Below are 22,818 nucleotides of genomic sequence, written 5' to 3'. Positions count from 1 at the left end.
TCCCCTACTATATACAGATGTATCTCTCACATAGTAAAACACCAGTGACATTTAAATTGCATGTAATCAGGGAAACCATGGTTGTGGTTATTGTAAAAATACTGTTGCTAATGCATGGGCAGAGGTAATGTTACTTTATTACAGAGCTGTTTTGTTAAACTTGAATTATACTGTTACAGTCATGAAACACAGGGGGAAAAAGTTAAGAGCAAAATTAGCTGTTTTTTCCTTAAACCTTCCAATGAAAGCAGCCCATGCACATAACGCTTTGGAAGCATAGTAGCTCCTTTCAGTGCCTCGTACTGAAAGGTTAAAAATGAAGGAGTGACGGAAGTGAACCTGCAGTTTCCGTACACACACAAAAAGTAATGAGGCAGGTAGAAGGGAAGCGGGTGCTCGAGGTGTGCTTCTAAACAGAAGGCCGCCTCTGTCTGGCCTTACTCAATACCGCACTGTGAATGGAACTTTCCGTACACCAGGCTTAGGCAACCTGTACCTAAACAGCTGTTGAGGAACCACAATTCCCATTGGGTTGTGAACTGTAGACGAAACAAAAACGGGAAGACCACAAATTTGCCTCTTCCTGACTGTCTCACACAAGGCTTACAACTGGGAAGAGTTTAAAGGTTTGCTCTCACGTTCTTGTGCTTCCTAATATATTCACTTTTTGGTGTACCGTGCATCATAACTCCTGGTCCAAAAATCCTCTGACTCTATATTGGTACGAAATGTTTTTATTATTTTTTTTGACCCATTCATTTAAATGAATAAGCCTTGGACAGATATCAGACAGGAATGGTGTACGCTGCAATTTCTTGTGCATGGACCAATAGATATCTGAATTGCACTTTAAAGGGGTATACCATATTTAAAATGTATTTATTTGTTTATATAACAGGAAATTATACAATTTTAAAATATATATTTATTTAAAAATTTGCTTACATACCTTTGTTATATTAGGATGTTGATCCCTATCTGCACAGTGGAATGATATAACCTATGAATCAGTCAGTCCTGTGTAATGCATCCATGACCTAATTGAAACATGGCATCAGTCATGTGACACCCCACTGGCATTCAGTAAGCAACAGTGTTACATGACATATATGTGCTGGGTCAGCACACAGGACACTTCAATGGGATAACTACAAACCGGATTCCAAAAAAGTTGGGACACTAAACAAATTGTGAATAAAAACTGAATGCAATGATGTGGAGATGGCAAATGTCAATATTTTATTTGTAATAGAACGTAGATGACAGATCAAACGTTTAATCCGAGTAAATGTATCATTTTAAAGGAAAAATACGTTGATTCAAAATTTCACAGTGTCAACAAATCCCCAAAAAGTTGGGACAAGTAGCAATAAGAGGCTGGAAAAAGTAAATTTGAGCATAACGAAGAGCTGGAAGACCAATTAACACTAATTAAGTCAATTGGCAACATGATTGGGTATAAAAAGAGCTTCTCAGAGTGGCAGTGTCTCTCAGAAGCCAAGATGGGTAGAGGATCACCAATTCACACAATGTTGCGCAGAAAGATAGTGGAGCAATATCAGAAAGGTGTTACCCAGCGAAAAATTGCAAAGACTTTGCATCTATCATCATCAACTGTGCATAACATCATCCGAAGATTCAGAGAATCTGGAACAATCTCTGTGCGTAAGGGTCAAGGCCGTAAAACCATACTGGATGCCCGTGATCTCCGGGCCCTTAAACGACACTGCACCACAAACAGGAATGCTACTGTAAAGGAAATCACAGAATGGGCTCAGGAATACTTCCAGAAACCATTGTCAGTGAACACAATCCACCGTGCCATCCGCCGTTGCCAGCTGAAACTCTACAGTGCAAAGAAGAAGCCATTTCTAAGCAAGATCCACAAGCTCAGGCGTTTTCACTGGGCCAGGGATCATTTAAAATGGAGTGTGGAAAAATGGAAGACTGTTCTGTGGTCAGACGAGTCACGATTCGAAGTTCTTTTTGGAAATCTGGGACGCCATGTCATCAGGACCAAAGAGGACAAGGACAACCCAAGTTGTTATCAACGCTCAGTTCAGAAGCCTGCATCTCTGATGGTATGGGGTTGCATGAGTGCATGTGGCATGGGCAGCTTGCATGTCTGGAAAGGCACCATCAATGCAGAAAAATATATTCAGGTTCTAGAACAACATATGCTCCCATCCAGACGTCATCTCTTTCAGGGAAGACCCTGCATTTTTCAACAAGATAATGCCAGACCCCATTCTGCATCAATCACAACATCATGGCTGCGTAGGAGAAGGATCCGGGTACTGAAATGGCCAGTCTGCAGTCCAGATCTTTCACCTATAGAGAACATTTGGCGCATCATAAAGAGGAAGGTGCAACAAAGAAGGCCCAAGACGATTGAACAGTTAGAGGCCTGTATTAGACAAGAATGGGAGAGCATTCCTTTTTCTAAACTTGAGAAACTGGTCTCCTTGGTCCCCAGACGTCTGTTGAGTGTTGTAAGAAGAAGGGGAGATGCCACACAGTGGTGAAAATGGCCTTGTCCCAACTTTTTGGGGATTTGTTGACACCAGGAAATTCTGATTCAACATATTTTTCCCTTAAAATGGTACATTTTCTCAGTTTAAACTTTTGTTCCGTGATTTATGTTCTATTCTGAATAAAATATTAGAAGTTGGCACCTCCACATCATTGCATTCAGTTTTTATTCACGATTTGTATAGTGCCCCAACTTTTTTGGAATCCGGTTTGTAGAAAGGCACAAAAACTGAACCAAGTCTGAAGGGAGCTGTGAGGTTCTGCAGCTTAAGGGCTCATGTACACAGCCGTAGTTTCGGTCCGCATCCAATTCACGTTTTATGCGGATTGGTTGCGGACCCATTCATCTCAAAGATGTCTGTCTGTATCCGTAATTCGTTCAGTGGCCCCGCAACAAAATAGAACATGTCCTATTCTTTTCCATTTTGCAGACAAGAATAGGACATTTCTGCAGGAGTAGCTACCCTAGTCCATAGTCTGTGAATTGTATATAATAATGCCCTGACAGAACCCGCAGTAGTAATAACACCCCAAAGTGCCCCTAGTAGTAATAATGCCCCTGTAGTGCCCTCAGTAAGTATAACTCCCCCCATAGTGCCCCAAATAGTTATAATGGCCACCGTGGTGCTCACAGTATGTATAATGCCTCTCTGTAGTGCCCCTGTAGGTATAATTTCCCCTGTAGAGCCCACAGTACAATCTTCCCCCAATGTCAGCAAAAAAAATAAATGCTCACCTGACTTCACACAGCTGTCTGTGATGCAGGCCACTGTCCTTTTTCAGCCTGTGGTCTGAGTTGCCAGCTTCTGGTGGTCATGCTGAAGTCAACTGCTTGCGTCTCAGTGCTGGCATGTGTGATGACATCATTGTGCCGCCTGAGACACAGGAGGTTGGTTTAAGACCTCCTGCGCACCATTCTACTCTCTCATAGACCTGAGGCCCATGAGAGTGAACAACGGAGCAGGGGTTATTGATGGCCATCCTAAGGACGGTGATACAGTTGTATGGTCTGTGGCCACAACATTTAGGATCCTGGCCAAAACATCCAGGGCTCAAGCCCTGATTATTTTGACCTGGTGATGCTCCTACTTGTAAGGCTAGCTCAGCTGAATTTAATGATGCCTTCTGCACAGTCATCTCGCCTGACCCTGTCGATCAGGAAGGAGGGTGGAGAGGCTAGAAGAGAAAGGAGGAGGAGCAAGGCAGCACAGTGTCTTGGGCCCGCCCTCAACTGCTCATTTCGATATAGATTAAACATACTTTTTCTCCAGAGTGAAGCAATGGATCACTAAGTGAAAGGTATCATTATGTTCAGCTGAGCTAGTCCTACAAGACGTTGTGCCGGGATAAACACAGAATTCCCCCGTTGACAGACTGAGCGGTACTATCAGACACAATTGACAAGAGTGGAGCTGTTTTAGTAAGAAAATCATACTTTTTTAATCCTGGACAGACCCTTTAAAAATGTGACGTGGAAAATGACATATTTTAAGCAAAGGACCCCAATAGGTAGCGCGCTATAGTGAACAGAAAAATGTAACAAGTTGGGTATACTGTGAGAAAAGAGAATTTCTAAAGATTTTCCCTTACGGCAAACCTCTCTATAACATGACTGTGTCTATAGATGTGGAAAGGTTGCCAGTAAAGGCACGGCCTATACTCCACTTCTGCTTCCTGCTTTACTGGCTGTTAATATAGCAGCAGCCTATGTCATATGTGAATGCTGACAGATTTGTTACCCTAGAGAACATATTAGCTATTTATCTCTTTGCGTAATATGCCGCCGGGATGAAAACATTTTGTGGGTATGGAAGAAGCTGTATTACGCAACTATTATAAAACATCTCCATGAGTACACAATGACAACTAAAAAGTGAAAGAACAAATAAAAAGTTAATCATTTACACACTTGATCAGCAGAGAGAAAGGAAGTAATCACATTTCTGTTCCTTGTTTGTGCTACAAGTGGATCGACTTCAAGACAATGCACACAGTCTCCTTCAGTTAGGGCTCTTTCACACGAGCAAGTTTTCTGTCCGGATGTGGAGCGTGCTATAAATCCTGACCTATTCATTTCAATGGATGTCTGTACACGAGCGTCGTTCATCACGGATCATCTCTGCGTTCACGGAAAATCGCACCATGTTCTATATTGTACTTTTTTCACAGAATGGGGTTTGTGTGAAAAACGGAAGGCATCAAGATGTAATAGGCCTCATTTATGAAAACTGCCTGAACGGAAGACTGTCTCAGTTGCCCATAGCAACTAGAGATTAAGTGAAGTTTTGGGAAATTCAATTTGGCAGCCTTCCCGAATTTTACAAAAAAAAAAATTTGCTTTCTGACTAATTACTTTGCCACAAAGCGCATTTCTTTGTAAGTAGTGGGTGCAATAACAGGGAGTGGCGATTGCTCAGCTCCCCATCATTGTACCCCTGAGATGCCATGTACAAGTGTAAAATAAAAAGAAATCATACTTACCTCATCCGTTTGAGCGCAAAAAGCCAGCCGCCATCTTGATTGAAGATCCGAAATGGCGCGCGGCCCATGATGACGTCACCACATCGGCTCATATGTCACCACGCACAAGATTTTGCGTGGGATCTTCAATCAAGATGGCGGCGGACGGCTCTTTGCGCTCAAATGGATGAGGTAAGTATGACATTTTTTTTATTTTTTACCGCCATTCAGGGAAAAATTGATTTGTTACCACAAAGCACCAGGAAATTCGGATTTGCGGCAAATCAAACTTTCCCTGAAATTCGGATCACTTTGTGGACTTCGATTCGCTCAACACTGATAGCAACCGATCAGATTCGCGTTGTAGCCTGCAACAGCCATGTGCACATGTTATATGCTGAAACTAGAAACTAAACCTACACAATTATATCCGGGAAATAAATAAAGATTTCCTAATCTATTTCTGTTGGAATTGATCTTTACAAATGAATTCCCAGCAGTTGTTCTGAAAATCTATCAGTCATCTTTTATGGCGGACTGTAATATGGCAAAGCAGAGGCAGGCTGTTATAACATAGGCGGGATCTGTTGCAGATTTGTGAAGGTGTTGTACAGTACCAGCAAATAGATGAGAATTTCTGAATTCACATCCAAAAACTGCAGCCTACTCGACCTTAGGTGTGGATTTGAAATCAATTTATGCTGCGGGTTTCACCCTTAGAAAGGGAGAAGGTGAAGTCCCCTGCAAAGACTTCATGTAACATACGGTTTTTGGTGAGGAAACACGGCAAAAACCGGAGCAGATTTTTCTGATAGATTTTCAGTCACATGAGAACCCAGCCTTATCTTCTCCTCCCCTAATACGGCTGGAATATGTATTCTCTGTGTATTGCCATATGATACGCTGTATGGCACTGTATTAGCCCCTGTTCAAAGGTTACGTTTGAATTCTGGTGGCCTGATCCAGCTGAGGATGAGGCTACCGAAGCTCACGCTATCCGGCATTGCCAGATACGACCATGTACCGCTAGATCCCCATGGACCATAATGGGATCTGACGGTGATTTGGCCGCTTTTCCATCATAAATGCAGGGTTTGGGCTGGTCAAATACCACAGCGGTTTTTGTCCGGCCGACAGCCGGCATTTATGCTGGAACAGCCCGTTGGATCAGACTACAGGATACGGTCTTCCACTGCAGCAGTGCTTTTCGTAGAGACCACCATCAGATTCCATATGAGTGGCTCTGCTGTGAGCATCACGCCCTAGGCTGAATTCACATAGCTGTATTGTAAGTGCATGTTAGGATTGTAATGCTTTCACTAAATTTTCCAACTTTTCAGGAGCTTCTCTTCTCTGAGCAAGTAGTATGTAGAAATAGCAAAAAAACAACAAAACTAAAAATCAGGTCAGAATTTGCCCTGGAGGAAATGCGCTTTTTTTAGTCTCTAACATGATATAACTAAATTTTCCTTCGAACAGACTACCTTAGAGATAACACTTCCTTCCCGTTTCTGGCTCGTATTCATTAAGCGTCTGTACTTTAGGAATGTGCTATCCTTCACTGTCTGTCAAGCGCGTTCTCTCATCACCCATCTTGAAATTCACCTCCTGAGGTAACATTTCAGCAGCTCCTCTGGCAGATGAATGTACTGTGTATGGATTTAGCTTCATGAGCATTTTGCTATATGACATGTCAGATTGGGTTTCATTAGGTAACATTTTCACAAGCCGCTGATCTGTTATTAGCCGTTTACTTCCAGAATGCTGACGACACGACAGTTTAATACGCTTTCCACATACAAAAGGCAACTTATAAATTATGCTGTCCACTTTTCCGATGGTAAGTCTCGTAAAACTGGAGAAGGGAGTCGGGAATTCTTGGTGTCACGATGGTCAAAGCTTGATCAAAATGCTTTCCCGTAATACAATTAGCATGTATATCCTCCTGCAAAGCCAATAATGCGGCCTCTCGACAAAGAGCAGTGATCTGCAAAGAAAAATAAAAGGTAATATATATCAATATGTCAAGTGGAAAGCAGAAACTGGAGTAGAGTATGAGGAAAAGAGTAAGATGTGAAAACAGGCCTAACCCAAATTTTTGGCGTAAATGTCATACAAAACATGGGGTGTCCATCGATAGCTGCAGTGTTTTTTGTCCAGATGACCGCCGTCATTTATGCCAGAACAGGCCACCCAAACAGACTGCTGGATCTCCTAACGCTACTGTGAACCTAGTGTCAGAATGCCAAAAAAAAAAAAAAAAAAGTCATCCTCACCTGTCCCTGCTGTTCCCGCTCTGGCACTTTGCGGGTGTCCTGCCGACCTCTACTTCCTGGCCCTGCTGCTTGTGACCCTCCCTAGCCAGTGACTGGCTAAGTGGTCATTTCCTATGTGTCGAGAGGGACCAGGAAGCAGAGAGTGACAGGGGAATCGGGAATAGTTGGAATAGGAGCAGCGCGGGATCAGTGAGCTGAGTATGACTCTTTAGGCGCATTTAGATGCTGGAAGGAGCAGCCGCTTGTTGGGAAGGAAGTGTTCCTTCCCGACAGTAGGCTGCTCGTTAAGTGGAGACGAAGCCCTGCATTTACATGTAGCAATCACCTCCTTAGTATGAGAATGAGTGATGGCTGCTGCTATTGCTCGTCCCCATACAAAATAATTGTCCCTGGGCAGCAGATTGCTGTTTAGACAGCACGACCTGCCTCCCGGGAACGATGATTGAGGTATTGAGGCATCTTTAGATGGGACTATAATTGGGAACAAGCATTCGCAGGAAAGTTCCTTCCTGATAATCAGGCCATGTAAATCAAGTACCATTGAATAACAGCCATGTGCAATTGACACACAGTAAAGCTGGCCATATACATTAGATGAAAGTCAACCACAATGGCCAATTTCAACCATTTCAGGCATCTATCGTATTTAAATATTACGCTTGACCATTTGCCATTTTTCACGTGATTTATTTTTGAGTTTTTTGACCACATTTTTTTAAGCCATGTCACTGATCTGTCAGTTCAGTCTGGCTTGTTGATGGTCATTAATACAAAAGATCAGCTGCATGGTGTATGGTCAGCTTTAGGGGGAATGGAAATATTGTATACCATATGGTAGAGACTGATAAACCTTGTTACCATGGACAGAGTGTAATGTAAAAATAATGATTTATTACAGCAGCAGTTTTTTCAGATAAAGCCATTATTGGACCAATATTTTTGGAACTGAAGGTTTACCTGAAATGTCCGCACCAGCTCTCTTTGCTACAAGCCTCCATCTTAGTAAACAGACTACTGCACGTCTATCATCATGGTGTGATCATCTGATACTTTCTAAGCACTCATGCACACGACCGTATGTTTTGTCCGCATCCGATCAACATTTTTTGCGGATCAGATGTGGACCCATTCATTTCAACGGGGCCACAAAAAAAGCAGATAGCACACAGCATCTGTATGTCCGTTCCGTGGACCCACAAAAAAGATAGATCATGTCCTATTCTTGTCTGTTTTTGCAGACAAAAGGTGTTTGAAACATACTACAGGACTCTTCTGACTCATTTTCACCATGTAAACATTATTTTTAGGGTTGAGCGAAGAACTCCACAGTGTTTCGCACCGCAGCTCCGGATTGCAGACCCATTCCGCATCCGTGATGAGGGGAGCACGCGGTCGGTGCCCGCATATTGCGGACCCACTGTTTGCGAGCCTCAATACGGCCACGGCCGGGCAACGGCCATGTGCATATCGTTGGGAACAAGTGTTCATAGTAACGCTGGTTCCTGATAATCTGCCCGACAATTGTGTGGTATACATACGCCATTACACTTTCGCATTATCAGTCATTTCCATCTTACCGGCCGTATAACTGAATAAAGGTTTTGGGCTACATGTTGGTTTGATAAATAAGTGCAGAAAACTAAGCAGCTAAAAGCTCTGAGTGTCTTCCTCCCCTCCAGCTCCCCTCTTTTAGACAGCGGAAGCAGGCCAAGACTGGTGTCATTCTACAGACATAAAGACACATTGCTGTTGTGAGAAGGGCTTGCGGGATGAAAAGAGATATTGTGAGTTTTCAGTACAGCAGAGAATACAGTGATTGGTATTCACGGTGCGCCCATCTCTGTGAACCAAAGGACCAGCTGAACCCTATTTGTTTGCCCATTCAGCATATTTTTTTCTGTTTGTTCATTTGCTGTTGCCCTGCATATGCCATGCTGATGGAAGCCAAAGCAGTTAAGTCGCATTTTAGAGGATTTAGCAGCATGTTTAGGAAGCTTTCACAAAAACATGCGCGGCTTTAGGTGGCTTTGTCATGCAACAATATTACACTTAGTGCCATGTGGCTGGTTTTTACATGGCCAATGAAGCTAAAAATCTACACTGAATTCCTGTCAGTGCTCGGGAAATTCTATACCATTCAATGCCTTTCCCTCCCGATTCTTCCTCCATTCATTCAATGTTTTAGGTCTCTGAAAGATGTGGTAACATTCCCGTCTTACATGAGTGCTCCACAACTCAGCTCTGACTCGGCCTGTCACTATAATCTCCCCACAGTATCAGGTGATGACTATAGCAGTTTGGGCATATATTGAGATCAAACACAATGGGGCACATTTACTAAGACGGTTTTTAGTTTCCCCCTTGTGATGCCATTAGATTTGTCTAATTAATGGTGAGGCGCGTGCCTCCTCATAAACTAGGCAGTCCTGGCACCTGGCGAGAAAACGTCCTAATTTATCTATCTATCCCAATATATACGACCTTTTAACTATATGTAAAGTATGGATGGGGGGACCTAGACCCCCAGAACCCCCCTCCCCTCTTCTTGATTGACTGGCCAAGCTTCTAGTCGGCCCTGCACCAGAGAAGTGGATAACACTATCTGCGCATGCACAGAGCATATACTTCTACTTCCCCAGCAATGCAGTCATCTGCGCATGTGTCAATAGTATCTATGAGTGCAGACACGAGATTACAGAATGCCCTATAATCTCACGCCTGTGCCGTAAATGACATAGCCAGGTAGTGCTGTACCAGGCTACCTCTGGAACTCCCATAGAAATGAATAAAGCAGCCGCACGCATGCACGACCGGCCGCTCCATTCATTTCGGGGGGTATGGGGTCATTCCTTTCTCCACGGGTCATGGGGCCCCCATTTTCTTGATTGGTGGGAGTCCAAGCAGTAGGGCCCTACCGATCTAATAGGTATCCCCTATCCTGTGCATAGGGGATAACTTAATATAACCAGACTACCCCTTAAAAGACCTTTAGAAGGGCAGATAAATGCCAATAGGTCACATAACCAATCATTTATACTTACGATCGTTTGTGCGGCAGTTACTGAACATTTTTATGCTTGCACAGAAGACCTGATCAGCCAACCAACGAACGTTTCCTAAAAACATTCATTCCCTATGATAGACTTGTGTAAAAAGACCTTAACATGGCAGCCATGTTGCTCATCACTCTTGACCCCACTATTAACAATCCAGTAGCACTAAGAGCCCTTTTATGTTGGCCAATAGACTGGGCAATGATTGATTCCCAATCACTACCCGCTTGTTAGCTGTACTTACAAGCAGCAATGATCGCTACTTTATTAGGAATAAACAATCAGTACTATGATCATTCATCCCCATAGAGCAGAAAGATCACTCGCCCAACAAACTCACCTTTGCTCATTTTTTGGGTGATCAGTGGCACATTTACATGGGGCAATTATTGGGAATGAGTGTTCATACAAACGTTTGTTCCCAATAACTGGCCTGATCCTCAATCCATGTAATAGGGGGTCCAAAATTTACCGAAAAACGCAATGCAAAATACTGTAAATGAAATGTATAATTGCCCACAGATTTAAGAGTTACGTATGGTGACTTTCCTGAGTGATTTATTTTACTAGTTACTACTGAAATGACAGGCTGGTCTTTGTGTAAATATTGGTTCATAAGATGGCTGTCTCCATATACAGGCGGTAGGCTTTCCATAAACAGGTGTTAATTGCAAATCTAGCCACATGCCCATGCTGGAAAGAGGGTGAACGAGGTAGCGTGCCTACAACATCCCGGGCTTACTGCATATTTTTAACTCGCTCCAGTCTTTCCATGTTGGAGCTTGTTGTTTGTAAAGAACGTGGATGAAAATGAGGTGAGGAGCATGAAATTCCTTTGTGGTGATGAATATGAATGAAATACACAAGGATGATTAGTGAGCCAATTGTAAACACGCTTTCCACCGAGAACTGCTACTATTCATATACCTAGGAGAGCTTCCCACATATACTGGCTCTGGAGACACAATGAAATACACCCTACAAGTTTCACTTTGCTGACAGTTTCTTTTTGCATACAACCACTTGGTGCAAGTACTATACAATATATCCAGGTGCACATTCACCGAGATAAAACCTGGCGTCCATACTTTATATAATACAAGCAGCATGCGTCATGTGTGACATTCTTCACTACTAACTTGGTGCAAGTACTATGGGGCGATTTATCATTCTTGAGTGCATTTGAGGTTAGTCTTCACATCGGAGTTGCTATGTGCAACTGCGCCAAAATTTATGAATATGGCACATGGTTATTAATAAACGTGGGGCAAGTGCAATTTAGATGTGCGTCTGGGGGATACCTGTGACTGGTTTGTGAATTTTCAAAAAGTTGCACACAACCATATATGTTTTGGGGTCCCTAAACTGCGGATTGGCCCGTGTGCTGTCCAAAAATTTTTTCGCACACCCATAGACGTCAATGAATATGAATGCGGAAAGCACACGGATGAGCCGTGTGCTTTCAGCGTCTGGGTGTCTGTTCGGCAAAAAGACAGAACACACGATGAGAATTACAGACCCACTGGGTCTGCAAAAGAATGTGGATCGCGCATGGACCGCATCCATATTTTGCGGATATGGTTGTGTGCACGAGGCCTAAATGTGGGACAAAGGTGATTTACACTGAAATCCTGACACACATTTCACTCCACTTCTGAAAGTGCAGCTCTCAAAATGGTGCAAAAATTTGCACAAATCGACATGTGCGACAGCGCTCGCGACATTTACATGCCAAAAAACTGGCATACAAAATTTGATAAATGTCCCCCTATATGTACATACCTCCGATAAAGTGATAACTTACCCTCTCTATCTAAACACCCAAATAAGAAACTGCTTCTGCTGTGTGGTCTGTCTCCTGGTCTGCACTGGGGTCAATCTCAGATATGCAGTGAATACATAATTACCATATAGCGCGCAGCAGTGCTTTACACTGAATGAGTTAAACTGAGGAATCTCACACAGAGCAATGTTTTAAGTTCACATTCAACAGGTGGGGAGGATTCAGGCCAGAGGTTCCTGTCGCCGGTTCTAACTTGCCGGGAAGATTTGTTTCCTCCTCTAACATAAACCGTTTTCCAAAAATGTACAAATTATAACAAATTTTATGTCTTTCATAGAAAGGTATGTGAAAAATATTTGAAAGCACTCAAGCACGGGAGAAGACTCTGGGCTGAGCACCAGGGAACAGCCAGGTGAAGAATAGCATGGGGAAATAAAGCTGTCTTTATCCTGTCCATGTTCAAGGACAGTAGATATATGTCCTGCAAGACACATCTGACCTAAAGCTTCATCTCTATAGGAACAGAATGCTGTGCCCCTCTCTGGGATGTCTTCTCACTTTTTCACCTCTGTGTAAGGCCTCATGCACACGACCGTTCCGGTTTTTGCGGTCCGCAAAAAACGGAAGCCGCCCGTGTGCCGTCCGCAATTTGCGGAACGGAACGGGCGGCCCATTGTATTAATGCCTATTCTTGTCCACAAAATGGACAAGAATAGGACATGCTATATTTTTTTTGCGGGGCCACGGAACGGAGCAACGGACGCGGACAGCACACGAAGTGCTGTCCGCATCTTTTGCGGCCCCATTGAAGGAGAATTAGAGCGTTATTCTTCCGTTTTTCTTCACTCACAAGAAAAAAAACACACAATCTGGAGGAAAAAAACGCAACGCTATTGCAGGAAAAACTGATTGAATTTGCATGCAAAACCATCTGGTTTAGGGGGCATTCACACGACCATATCCGTTTTGTGGTCCGCAAATTGCGGATCCACAAAAAACGGATACTGGCCGTGTGTGTTCCACATTTTGTGGATCAGCATGCCCCACCCTTTGTTAGAAATGCCTATTCTTGTCTGCAAAATGGACAAGAACAGGACATGTACTATTTTTTTGGTGGAACCGTTGAACGGACATATGGATGCAGACAGCACATGGAGTGCTGTCCTCATTTTTTGTGGCCCCATTGAAATTAATAGGTCATCATCCGATCCGTCAAAAATATGGATCGGATGTCGACCAAAAATACGATAATGTGAATGCCCCCTTATCCTGAACAGATACTGACACAATCCATATCGCTTGTGTGAAAGAGGCCTAAGTCAGACAACCCTTTAAGGCCCCTTGCACACGACCAATTTTTTTTCCCAAGTGGCATCCGTTTTTATAAATGATGTCACTTGGATACCAATAGAATCAATGCATTTCAATAGCATAATGTACACCAGTTATTTAAATGGATCTGTGTATCTCATGTCCTATTCATGTCCGTTTTCACTGACGTGCGCCCCCTATTAAAGTCTCAGATCAGTGAAAAACTGAATACGCTCGGATGCAACTCAAAAAACGCAAAAAAACTGATACGGATCGGATGAAAAACGAAAACAGAAACCATATGCAGGGTATAACTATACAAGGATAAGTGATATCACAGTACATGGGTAATAGCAAAAGCACAAGAATACGACTCAGTGATGTCACAAAATACAGTCTATATAACAACTCCATAATACAATCTACAACAGTACATTCCGAATTTGGGATTACACTATAGAACATGTAAGGGTATACAGTGCGGATGTGCGTGCATGTGTAAGTTACGGCACAATCTTAATACTTTCGCCTGGTATTTGGGTATACATCTTACAGAGCTCTAGGTGCTTTTTCTATGTAAGCAACCTTGATTTCAGAGACAGGACAAAACATAAATCATTTGAGTTTTTCAGATCTCTGGTCGCAGCAGCACATGCCATGAAAATCAATCCTATTTTTAGATGCAAAGCTGAAGGGGAAGATTGCCATGTAGGGGAATATGCCATGGAATTGTAAAAGGAAGTAACATCTGCATGTAAAAAGGCAGCAAACAAATGTCCGTCTATACAGAAACAAGGCAGAGAGGAAATGGAGCCGCAAACTTTGCATAAACATCCAATACCCTTTACTTGGTGCATAATGTAGGTGAATGAAGCTGGCGCAGGCTGACTATTAGCGGAGCTGCACCAAACAGGATCCAGTAGATTATGCTGCAGATTGTACACAGTGCTAGCGCAGTGTTTCCTTCTTCTGAGAGCCTCTAAAGTGCTCCAGCTGGCAAATGGTTTAATGCTGGGAGAGTCGTGTCGAGCGGGCACACAGTAAGAGTTTCCTCTGACTTCTCTGAAAGCAGGGAAAACCCCAGTCTAAACAAAAAATGGGCTTAACTAGTACCTGGTTCCTGAGGGTTCCTCTGTCACAGAAGAAGACACCAGTGTTAGGCTTCTTGCACACGACCGTATGGCTTTTTCAGTATTTTGCGGTCCGTTTTCACGGATCCGTGTTCCATTTTTCTGTATGGTATATACAGTAATTACATAGAAAAAAATGGGCTGGACATAAAATTTTCAATAGATGGTTCCGCAAAAACGGAACGGATACGGAAGACATACGGATGCATTTCCGTATGTGTTCCTTTTTTTTTTTTGCGGACCCATTGACTTGAATGGAGTCACGGAACCTGATTTGCGGGCAATAATAGGGGTAGTTCTGGGCTTGTTAGGCCACCTGTACAAGTTGCAGAAAACGCATGTTTTTTCCGCACAGAGTCCGCTGCGGAAAAACCACCGCATAGTACAGTACCAGCAAAGTGTATGAGATCACAGAAATCTCATGTACACTTTGCAGATTATTTCCATGCCGAAATAGTCCTGTATGTAGCACGTCAATTATCTTTGTGGTGTTAGCTGCAGATTTTTAAAGGAAGGATGAGAGCTATGGATGGCAAAACCGCATCTAATCCGCATCAAAATCTGCAATTAGAAATTTTGAAATGGATACGCTGCAGAAACACACATAAATCCACACGGAAATTCAAACAGATCTTAAGTGTGTTGACCTGCACCCATGTGCAGGTGGCCTTACAGGTCTGCACTGGGGTCCAGAGCTTCAACTGATACTTCCCCTTAGGGCATGTGTCTTAGGGTCTTCAATAAAACCTCTACAATGGTGTTAGAAACTCACCTGTCCAGGCTCCAGTGGCACGTTTCTCTGCTTCGATGCGGCCGTGCCTGGAGAGACGGGCTGCCAAGCCAAGCCCCCCAGTGATGCGGACGCTTCCCTGGCAACAGAGCACAATGCTCTGTTTCTAGCCACAGCGTTCGTATGCTGGGGAGATCAGATGCTGCTATTTGCAAGTGGTGTGTGCAGTTAGCTGCAGGCTGACTCACTAGCCGTATTCCTGTTTCGTGTATTTTTGGAATGCTTGTGTTCCTGACCTTGGCTTGCCTTTTTGACCACTCTCTGTCTCACGTTTTGGTACTGAGCTTCCCGTCTGGTTCTGATCTCGGCTTGGATTTCTGACTACTCTCTGACTCTCGATTTGGTGCTTTGTTGTCCTCCTGGTTTCGACCCATTTCTGTACGACTCTGTCTTTGTGTCTTGTGTTGTCACTTGGTGTTGTTTGTCTCGTACCTTAGCAGAGTAGGGAACGTCGACCAGTTGCAGACTTGCTACCTAGGGCTTGTACTGCAAGTAGGCAGGGAAAGCGGCTGGGGGTTCCCTTAGGGCTCATGTACTCGAATGTATTTTTTGTCCGTGTCTGTTCCTGTTTTTTCGCGGCCCGTATGCGCAACCATTCACTTCAATGGGGCTGCAAAAAAAAGGAAATGACTCTGTGTGCGTTCCGTGTCCGTTCCCCCCAAAAATAAAACATGTCCTATTATTGTCTGGATTACAGACAAGGATATAAATGTTCTATTATAGGTCAGTATCCGTGTTTTGCGGATGCACAATTTGCAGATCCCAAAATAACAATGACTGTGTGCATGAGCCCTTATATTGTTACATGGAATCTTTTTAAACACAATCAAGAGGAGAAGTTAGCTACTTCCTTCCTTCATTTCTGGCATCACCACAGAGCTTTCCTGCATTCCTTGTACTCGATCACTTTTTATAAACTTTGTACACCTAAGGGCTTGTTCACATGGACTTATTTGATGCTTATTTTGATGAGGAAACTGCGTCGGAATTTGCATGGAAAATTACTCACATCTGCTTCCAACTGTTTTCAAAAGGAAGCAGTGATCGCTTGCTTTTTTTTATAACAACAGCTTACTAGAAACAATGCTGAGTCCACAGCAGGTGGCCATTAACAGATCAGTCCTACTGAATGGGTCTAACATGCATACCTGTGCCAGAACCCAGCCTCAGATTTCTGCTGCGGGTTCCACGGGCAAAATAATCATTGGAGTGGTGGCAATAATCATTGGTGGAGTGGTGGCAATTTAGGCTTGTTTTGCAGCCTCAGGACCTGGACACCTTCCAGTCATGGAATTAAACTCCTCTGTATACAAAAATATTCTAGACTGAAATGTAAGGTCATGTATCCAACAGCTAAACCTTGGCCAAAACTGGGTCATGCAAAAGGACAATGATCCCAAGCACACTAGCAATGGCAGAAAAGAATCAAGGTGTTGCAAAGGCCAATCAAAGCGCAGACCTAAACCCAAAAGAAATGCTGTGGCGGGACCTTAAAGGGAACCTGTCACCTGGATTTTGTGAATAGAGCTGAGGATATGGGCTGCTAGATCGCCGCTAGCACAACCGCAATACCCAGTCCCCATAGCTCTGTGTGCTTTTATTGTGTAAAAAAAACCGATTTGATAGACATGCAAATTAACTTAGATGAGTCCTGTCCCTGAGATGAGTCCAGCGTGAAGGAGCCCAGCACTGCCTTGCATCCTACGAATCTCCTCCCTGCTCCCCGTCATCACAAAGCTAGAGCGCCGTAATCTAGCGATGCACGAGCTAGCGCATGTGCAGTGTCGGCATAGTGTTCCTTCCCTGTGCTGGCATCAGCCTCAGGGAACAAACTGCGCATGCGCTAGCTCTCGCATGGCGAGATTAAGAATACTTAAATTTATTGCTGCTAAAGGTGGCTCTACATGCTGTTAATTTATAGGGTGTACTTAGTTTTTCACACATGGCTTTTCCATTTTAGCTTCATGGTAGAATCTGTTGTGTATTGTCCATCTGAGGTTGTATGTACCTATCTGTAAGACCTTCTAAGGACCATATGTGTATTTTATGTCCTGATATGTAAACACATAGAATTCAATGAGGGTGTACTTAGTTTTTCTTATGACTGTACAAGTATCTTGCACAATCTACAAAGCCCTTGCTCTGGAAATATGTCCAGATCCCGAAGGCGGTATCCGCACTTCCCAGACTTTTATAGCACATCTACAGGATATTCCATCAATGTCCATTATCATAATACCCCTTTAAATTGAGAGGGTCTTCCAGGGAAGTGTCTTCCTCTCAAGAGGTCATGTATGCCATAAGATACTTGTGTTACTCAACCACCACTCTTTTTTCATGTTTCCTCAAAGGGTGCACAGAAAGAATTCAGTTCCTAATGGACACATTATTCAAACATTGTGATATCTGTGCTCCAGAGTTCATTTTTAATTTCCTGACCTACTTGCAATGCTCAAGCAATCTTGGCTCTTTTTCACAACATATGTGGACCTTACTGCAGGAGTGAAAGCAGAGTCAGCCCAAGAGGGAACAACCAGGCCAGATAAACAATCTCTGTAAAATGACACTGTGAAAAATGTTCCAGCGCTGCATCGAGTGACATGTGTACGGCTCTGTGCTGCTCTGAAGGTTGCTCACACGTTTTAACCTTGCCCATATTTATTCCATTATGATCTCATAATACGGGAAATTTATCACACCCTGCACCTCAGAATTCTGTCTTCAAAAAGTCCCAAAATAAGGCGTTGCGAATTTTTGTCAAACTTTTTGTTTGAAAGGGGATGTGGTGAGCAATGTAAATTAGTTTCACTCCAGATTTATCATGGAGACTTTTTTTTATCCAGTAGGAGAGTGGAGGATGTGCAGCATTTGCATAGAGAGCTGAGGCTCTAGGAGTAACGGCAACGCCCCCGTTGCTCCTAGAAGCTCATTTGCATCTTTTAAACATTATTTTTCTCAGCCATGCGCACACATATGAACATAGGACCAACACAGATGCCTTCAGCTGCCAAGTGCACATGTAACAGGTCAGCCAGCTTCATAGGTGCAAATCTGCTGACAGATGTCCTTTAATAAACCTGCGACATTTGATAAATTTGGTACAAAACATACGAAATCTGCACATTATAAGTAGCAGTATGAACAACTTTGGATATGGTGTTAGAATGATGGTTCTATTATTGGTAGACCTACTTGTAAGCCAGTGAAATTATACCCAAAGCAAATAGGCAGATGTGCCGTAGGTGAAAGAAAGCTGTCAGAGAGAGAGAGAGGCCATAGAAGATGTGTAGGCTGGAGCTAACCACTAAATAGGAAATGAAAAGAATTTCTGTTTTGCATATGTCACTAGTCGTGGTCACGGATGAGTCATCATGTTCCAGGGACATGCAATGTAAAACAAGAAAGTTGTCTTCAACAGGAATACGAGCATCAAAACTGGACCGTTAAACCTTGGGAAAACAACTTATGTTTCCTTCTGATCATGTTTATAGTTAAAACATACCAAATCGCTGGACCCTATCTAGTGTACAAGGGTTTGGTTGTTGTGTAATGATGCACACTGGTTAATATCTTTACCTAACAATTTTTTGATGGACATAATGATAAGTCACTTTGGCTTAATGGACTGTACAGTTTCTAGACCACAAGCCATCAATCACCTTCAGGATGTGGTGGAGGCTGTGTGCCATAAAAATAACCCGACATCTAACATTCAGCAGCAGTATCCATGCCATAACCATGTTCTGAAGGCAAAATGAGGTAAACCCCAGTGCAGGGCAGAGGTAGGCTGCTGTAACCGATGGACCACTTCTATCTATTAACATGTGATGAAAGCTTTGCCTTGATGACACCCCTGCTCCTCAGCTGTCTCTGCGCACAGTGCAGCATAGTCTCCCCAGTCATGGAGTCATAGACTCAACGTTCTGTTCTGTGTCTGAGTCGTTCTGTTCCTGTGTTTACCGAGCTCGGATAAAACGCCCTTTAGCTCCATGTTCCATTACTGTGAGCCTCCATAAACAAGCTGATATGCGCAACCACTGATTATATTAGCCCTAAAAGAGTTCTGAAGCAAATGAAAAATATCAACTTCCATTCCTAAAAGCACTGTTTTCAATTTTCTGAAGGAAATGAAATAATGTATAAATCAAGTGCTGGGCTCGAGCCCAGTCAGCTGAACATCACTTGGTCCTTTTAAGGCGGAGAGGAAGTGTCTGTTGCAGTGGGGACAAGCCAAGAGAAATAACATCTAACCTCAGCTCCATGTGAAAGTCATTTGAGATAATCGGGGGAGGCTGCACACAGGAGGACCACATACTAACTGTGAGCAAAAAAACATACATCCAGGGCTCATATTCACGTGCCCTCTGTCCAGGGATATATGAGGGTATAAGCAGGTGAAATGCTTATGTCACAGGGGGGGACCAATCATGGATTTGTATCTAGATATTGAGTGGCAACACTGCTATTTTTGCCATATAACTTAGAACACACATCAGTTACTCCTTTTTAGATTTCATGCACACGACCATATGTAGTTTGCAGTCCGCAAACCACGTATCCACAGGATCCGAGGAGTGCTGCTAACGTAGTGTTGGTTCTATGTGGTGAAGAGTCCTTTACAGAGTACTGAGGGGAGAGTTGTAGAGAGCGATGAGGAGAAAGCAAAGCCATTATTTATTTCTCCACTGTATTCACTGAGGAAAATAAACTGTCAGATGTAATAGAGAGTGTCAAAGTGAACTCCCCATTAAAAAGTGGCCTGTAGAACCTGGGAAGAAGTCCTGCAACATCTTAAAAAGATTAAAATAGACACCACCGTACCCTAAGAGAATTAAGTAATGTCATAGCCAGACCCTTATTTCTGATATTTGCGGACTCTATACTGACAGGATTGGTGCTTAGCAAATGTGGTGCCAATATTTTTTTTAAAAAAGGTCCAAAAACAGACCCCGGAAACTATAGGCCGGTAAGTTTAACATCTGTTGTGGGTAAACAGTTTGAAGGTTTTCTAAGAGATGCTATCTTGGAAAACTTCAATGAAAATAAGCAAATAACGTCATATCAGCATGGCTTCATGAGGGATCGGTCATGTCAAACTAATTTAATCGGTTTCTGTAAGGAGGTAAGTTCCAGTCTTGACCAGAGTGAGTCGATGGAAGTCGTATATCTGGACTTCTCCAAAGCATTTGACACTGTACCACATGAAAGGTTAGTATATAAAATGAGAATGCTCGGACTGGGAGAAAACATCTGTAAGTGGGTAAGTAACTGGCTCAATGATAGAAAACAGAGGGTGGTTATTAACGGTACATACTCAGATTGGGTCACTGTCACTAGTGGGGTACCTCAGGGGTCAGTATTGGGCCCTATTCTCTTCAATATATTAATGATCTTGTAGAAGGCTTGCACAGAAAAATAAAATTTTTTGCAGATGACACTAAACTGTGTAAAGTAATTAACACTGAAGAGGACAGTATACTACTACAGAGCGATCTGGATAGATTGGAGGCTTGGGCAGATAAGTGGCAGATGAGGTTTAACAAGGACAAATTTAAGCTTATGCACATGGGAAGGAATAATGCAAGTCACTTGTACATACTAAATGGTAAAACACTGGGTAACACTGACATGGAAAAGGACCTAGGAATTTTAGTGGACAGCAAACTAAGAGACCAGTGTCAGGCAGCTGCTGCCAAGGCCAATAAGATAATGGGTTGCATCAAAAGGGGCATAGATGCCCGTGATAAGAACATAGTCCTACCACTTTACAAATCGCTAGTCAGACCACACATGGAGTACTGTGTACAGTTCTGGGCTCCAGTGAACAAGGCAGACATAGCAGAGCTGAAGAGGGTTCAGAGGAGGGCAACTAAAGTAATAACTGGAATGGGGGGACTACAGTACCCCAAAAGATTATCAATATTAGGGTTATTCACTTTTGAAAAAAGACGACTAACGGGAGATCTAATAACTATGTATAAACATATCAGGAGTCAGTACAGAGATCTCTCCTATCATCTATTTATGCCCAGGACTGTGATGTGACAAGGGGGACATCCTCTACGTCTAAAGGAAAGAAGGTTTGTACACAAACATAGAAGAGGATTCTTTATGGTAAGAGCAGTGAGACTATGGAACTCTCCGCCTGAGGGGGTGGTGATGGTGAATTCTCTAAAAGAGTTCAAGAGGGGCCTGGATGTATTTCTGGAGTGTAATAATATTACAGGCTATAGCTACTAGAGAGGGGTCGTTGATCCAGGGAGTTATTCTGATTGCCTGATTGGAGTCGGAAAGGATATTTTTCCCCCTAAAATGAGGAAAATTGGCGTCTACCTCAAAGTAGCACTTGCAGGATAACAGGCTGAACTGGATGGACAGATGTCTTTTTTCAGCCTTACAAACTATGTTGCTATGGTAGGTGCAAATCTTTCCATTATACCTTATCTCAATGTAGGCTTCACTCCTGGTTTTGGCTCACAATCACTGATCAAACACTGAAGTGTGAACTATGGCCTTATATTGTATGCAGTGCATTTAAACTGACACATTGGCCAAAAATTATTCGTCAGATCTGCTTTGTTACTCCAATTACCATTAGTGCAGGGTCTACCAGATAGAGTGACTTTTTAGAGTTGCTTCATTTTTAGAACATGTTATGTTGATTACAGCAGCCAGTACACTGAAATCTTTGCAGTATGTACAGAACTTATTGAGAGTAATCACTAAGAAACTACTACTAGATGCTGATATACTATTAAAAGTAGGGACTTGTTTTTAAGTGTGTGAGCAGTCAGCATGTCAGATAAAACTTTGGATTTGTCTATTTCCAAAAATACCAAGCCCAAATGGGACATGGTTGTTCAGAATTCATTGCAGGAGATTTATGTAGAGAAAACAGAATTTTCAGATATTTGGTTTGTTTTGAAACAAACTTTTACGTTTTGAAGTTAATTTTAGCCTTTTTTCATAAATCCGTTGGTCCATTTTAACTGTGCTTTGTTCACTTTCCTTTGTAATCCATTTTAGCAAAAGAAATACAAAATATGTCCCCTGGAGTGAATTTTACAGCCTATTTCCAAGATCTCACAGAAAAACAAAGCCATTTATTTTTATTGTTATGAACATGGCTGATTATAGTTTCTTAAAAAGGAAATGCCCTGTTTGTGTTAATCCTTTCTGAAGCTGGACTTACAGGTAAGTACTGATACTGGCTGTTTATCCTGTGGATAGGGGATAACGGTTTGTGGAAAAACTACTTTTAACAAGAATTGTTGAATTTGCTGACACGCCTGTTTTAGTACCATCTGTATTCTCCATGAATTAACTATTCTGGAGCACCTTATATAACAAAGCGGATGTGGATCTGTATTGTCATTAGGGATGAGCGAATAGACTTCGGATGAAGCAGGAGCTCAGTACAGTATTAGAATGTATTGGCATTGATGAGCCAAAGTTATTGCTTCGCGAAGTCTCTGTACTGTAA

At 42.8% G+C, this 22,818-nt stretch overlaps 1 protein-coding gene across 1 annotated transcript in view; it reads right to left on the bottom strand.

The window, feature by feature from the left end:
- Positions 1 to 5,254: 5,254 nt before the first annotated feature.
- SPATA5 (spermatogenesis associated 5) overlaps positions 5,255 to 22,818 on the bottom strand; it is a 404,503-nt gene continuing 386,939 nt past the window's right edge. Inside the window, exon 16 of the mRNA XM_040418419.1 lies at positions 5,255 to 6,979. Within this exon, the coding sequence (XP_040274353.1) occupies positions 6,803 to 6,979 (177 nt within the window). The 3' untranslated portion in view covers positions 5,255 to 6,802. The remainder of the gene's footprint in view (positions 6,980 to 22,818) is intronic.

This window comes from Bufo bufo, chromosome 2 (genome assembly GCF_905171765.1).
Source record: "Bufo bufo chromosome 2, aBufBuf1.1, whole genome shotgun sequence".
Classification (NCBI taxonomy): Eukaryota; Metazoa; Chordata; class Amphibia; order Anura; family Bufonidae; genus Bufo; species Bufo bufo.
The sequence above is the reverse complement of the archived record's forward strand: the minus strand, read 5'-3'. Positions and strand labels throughout refer to the sequence as shown.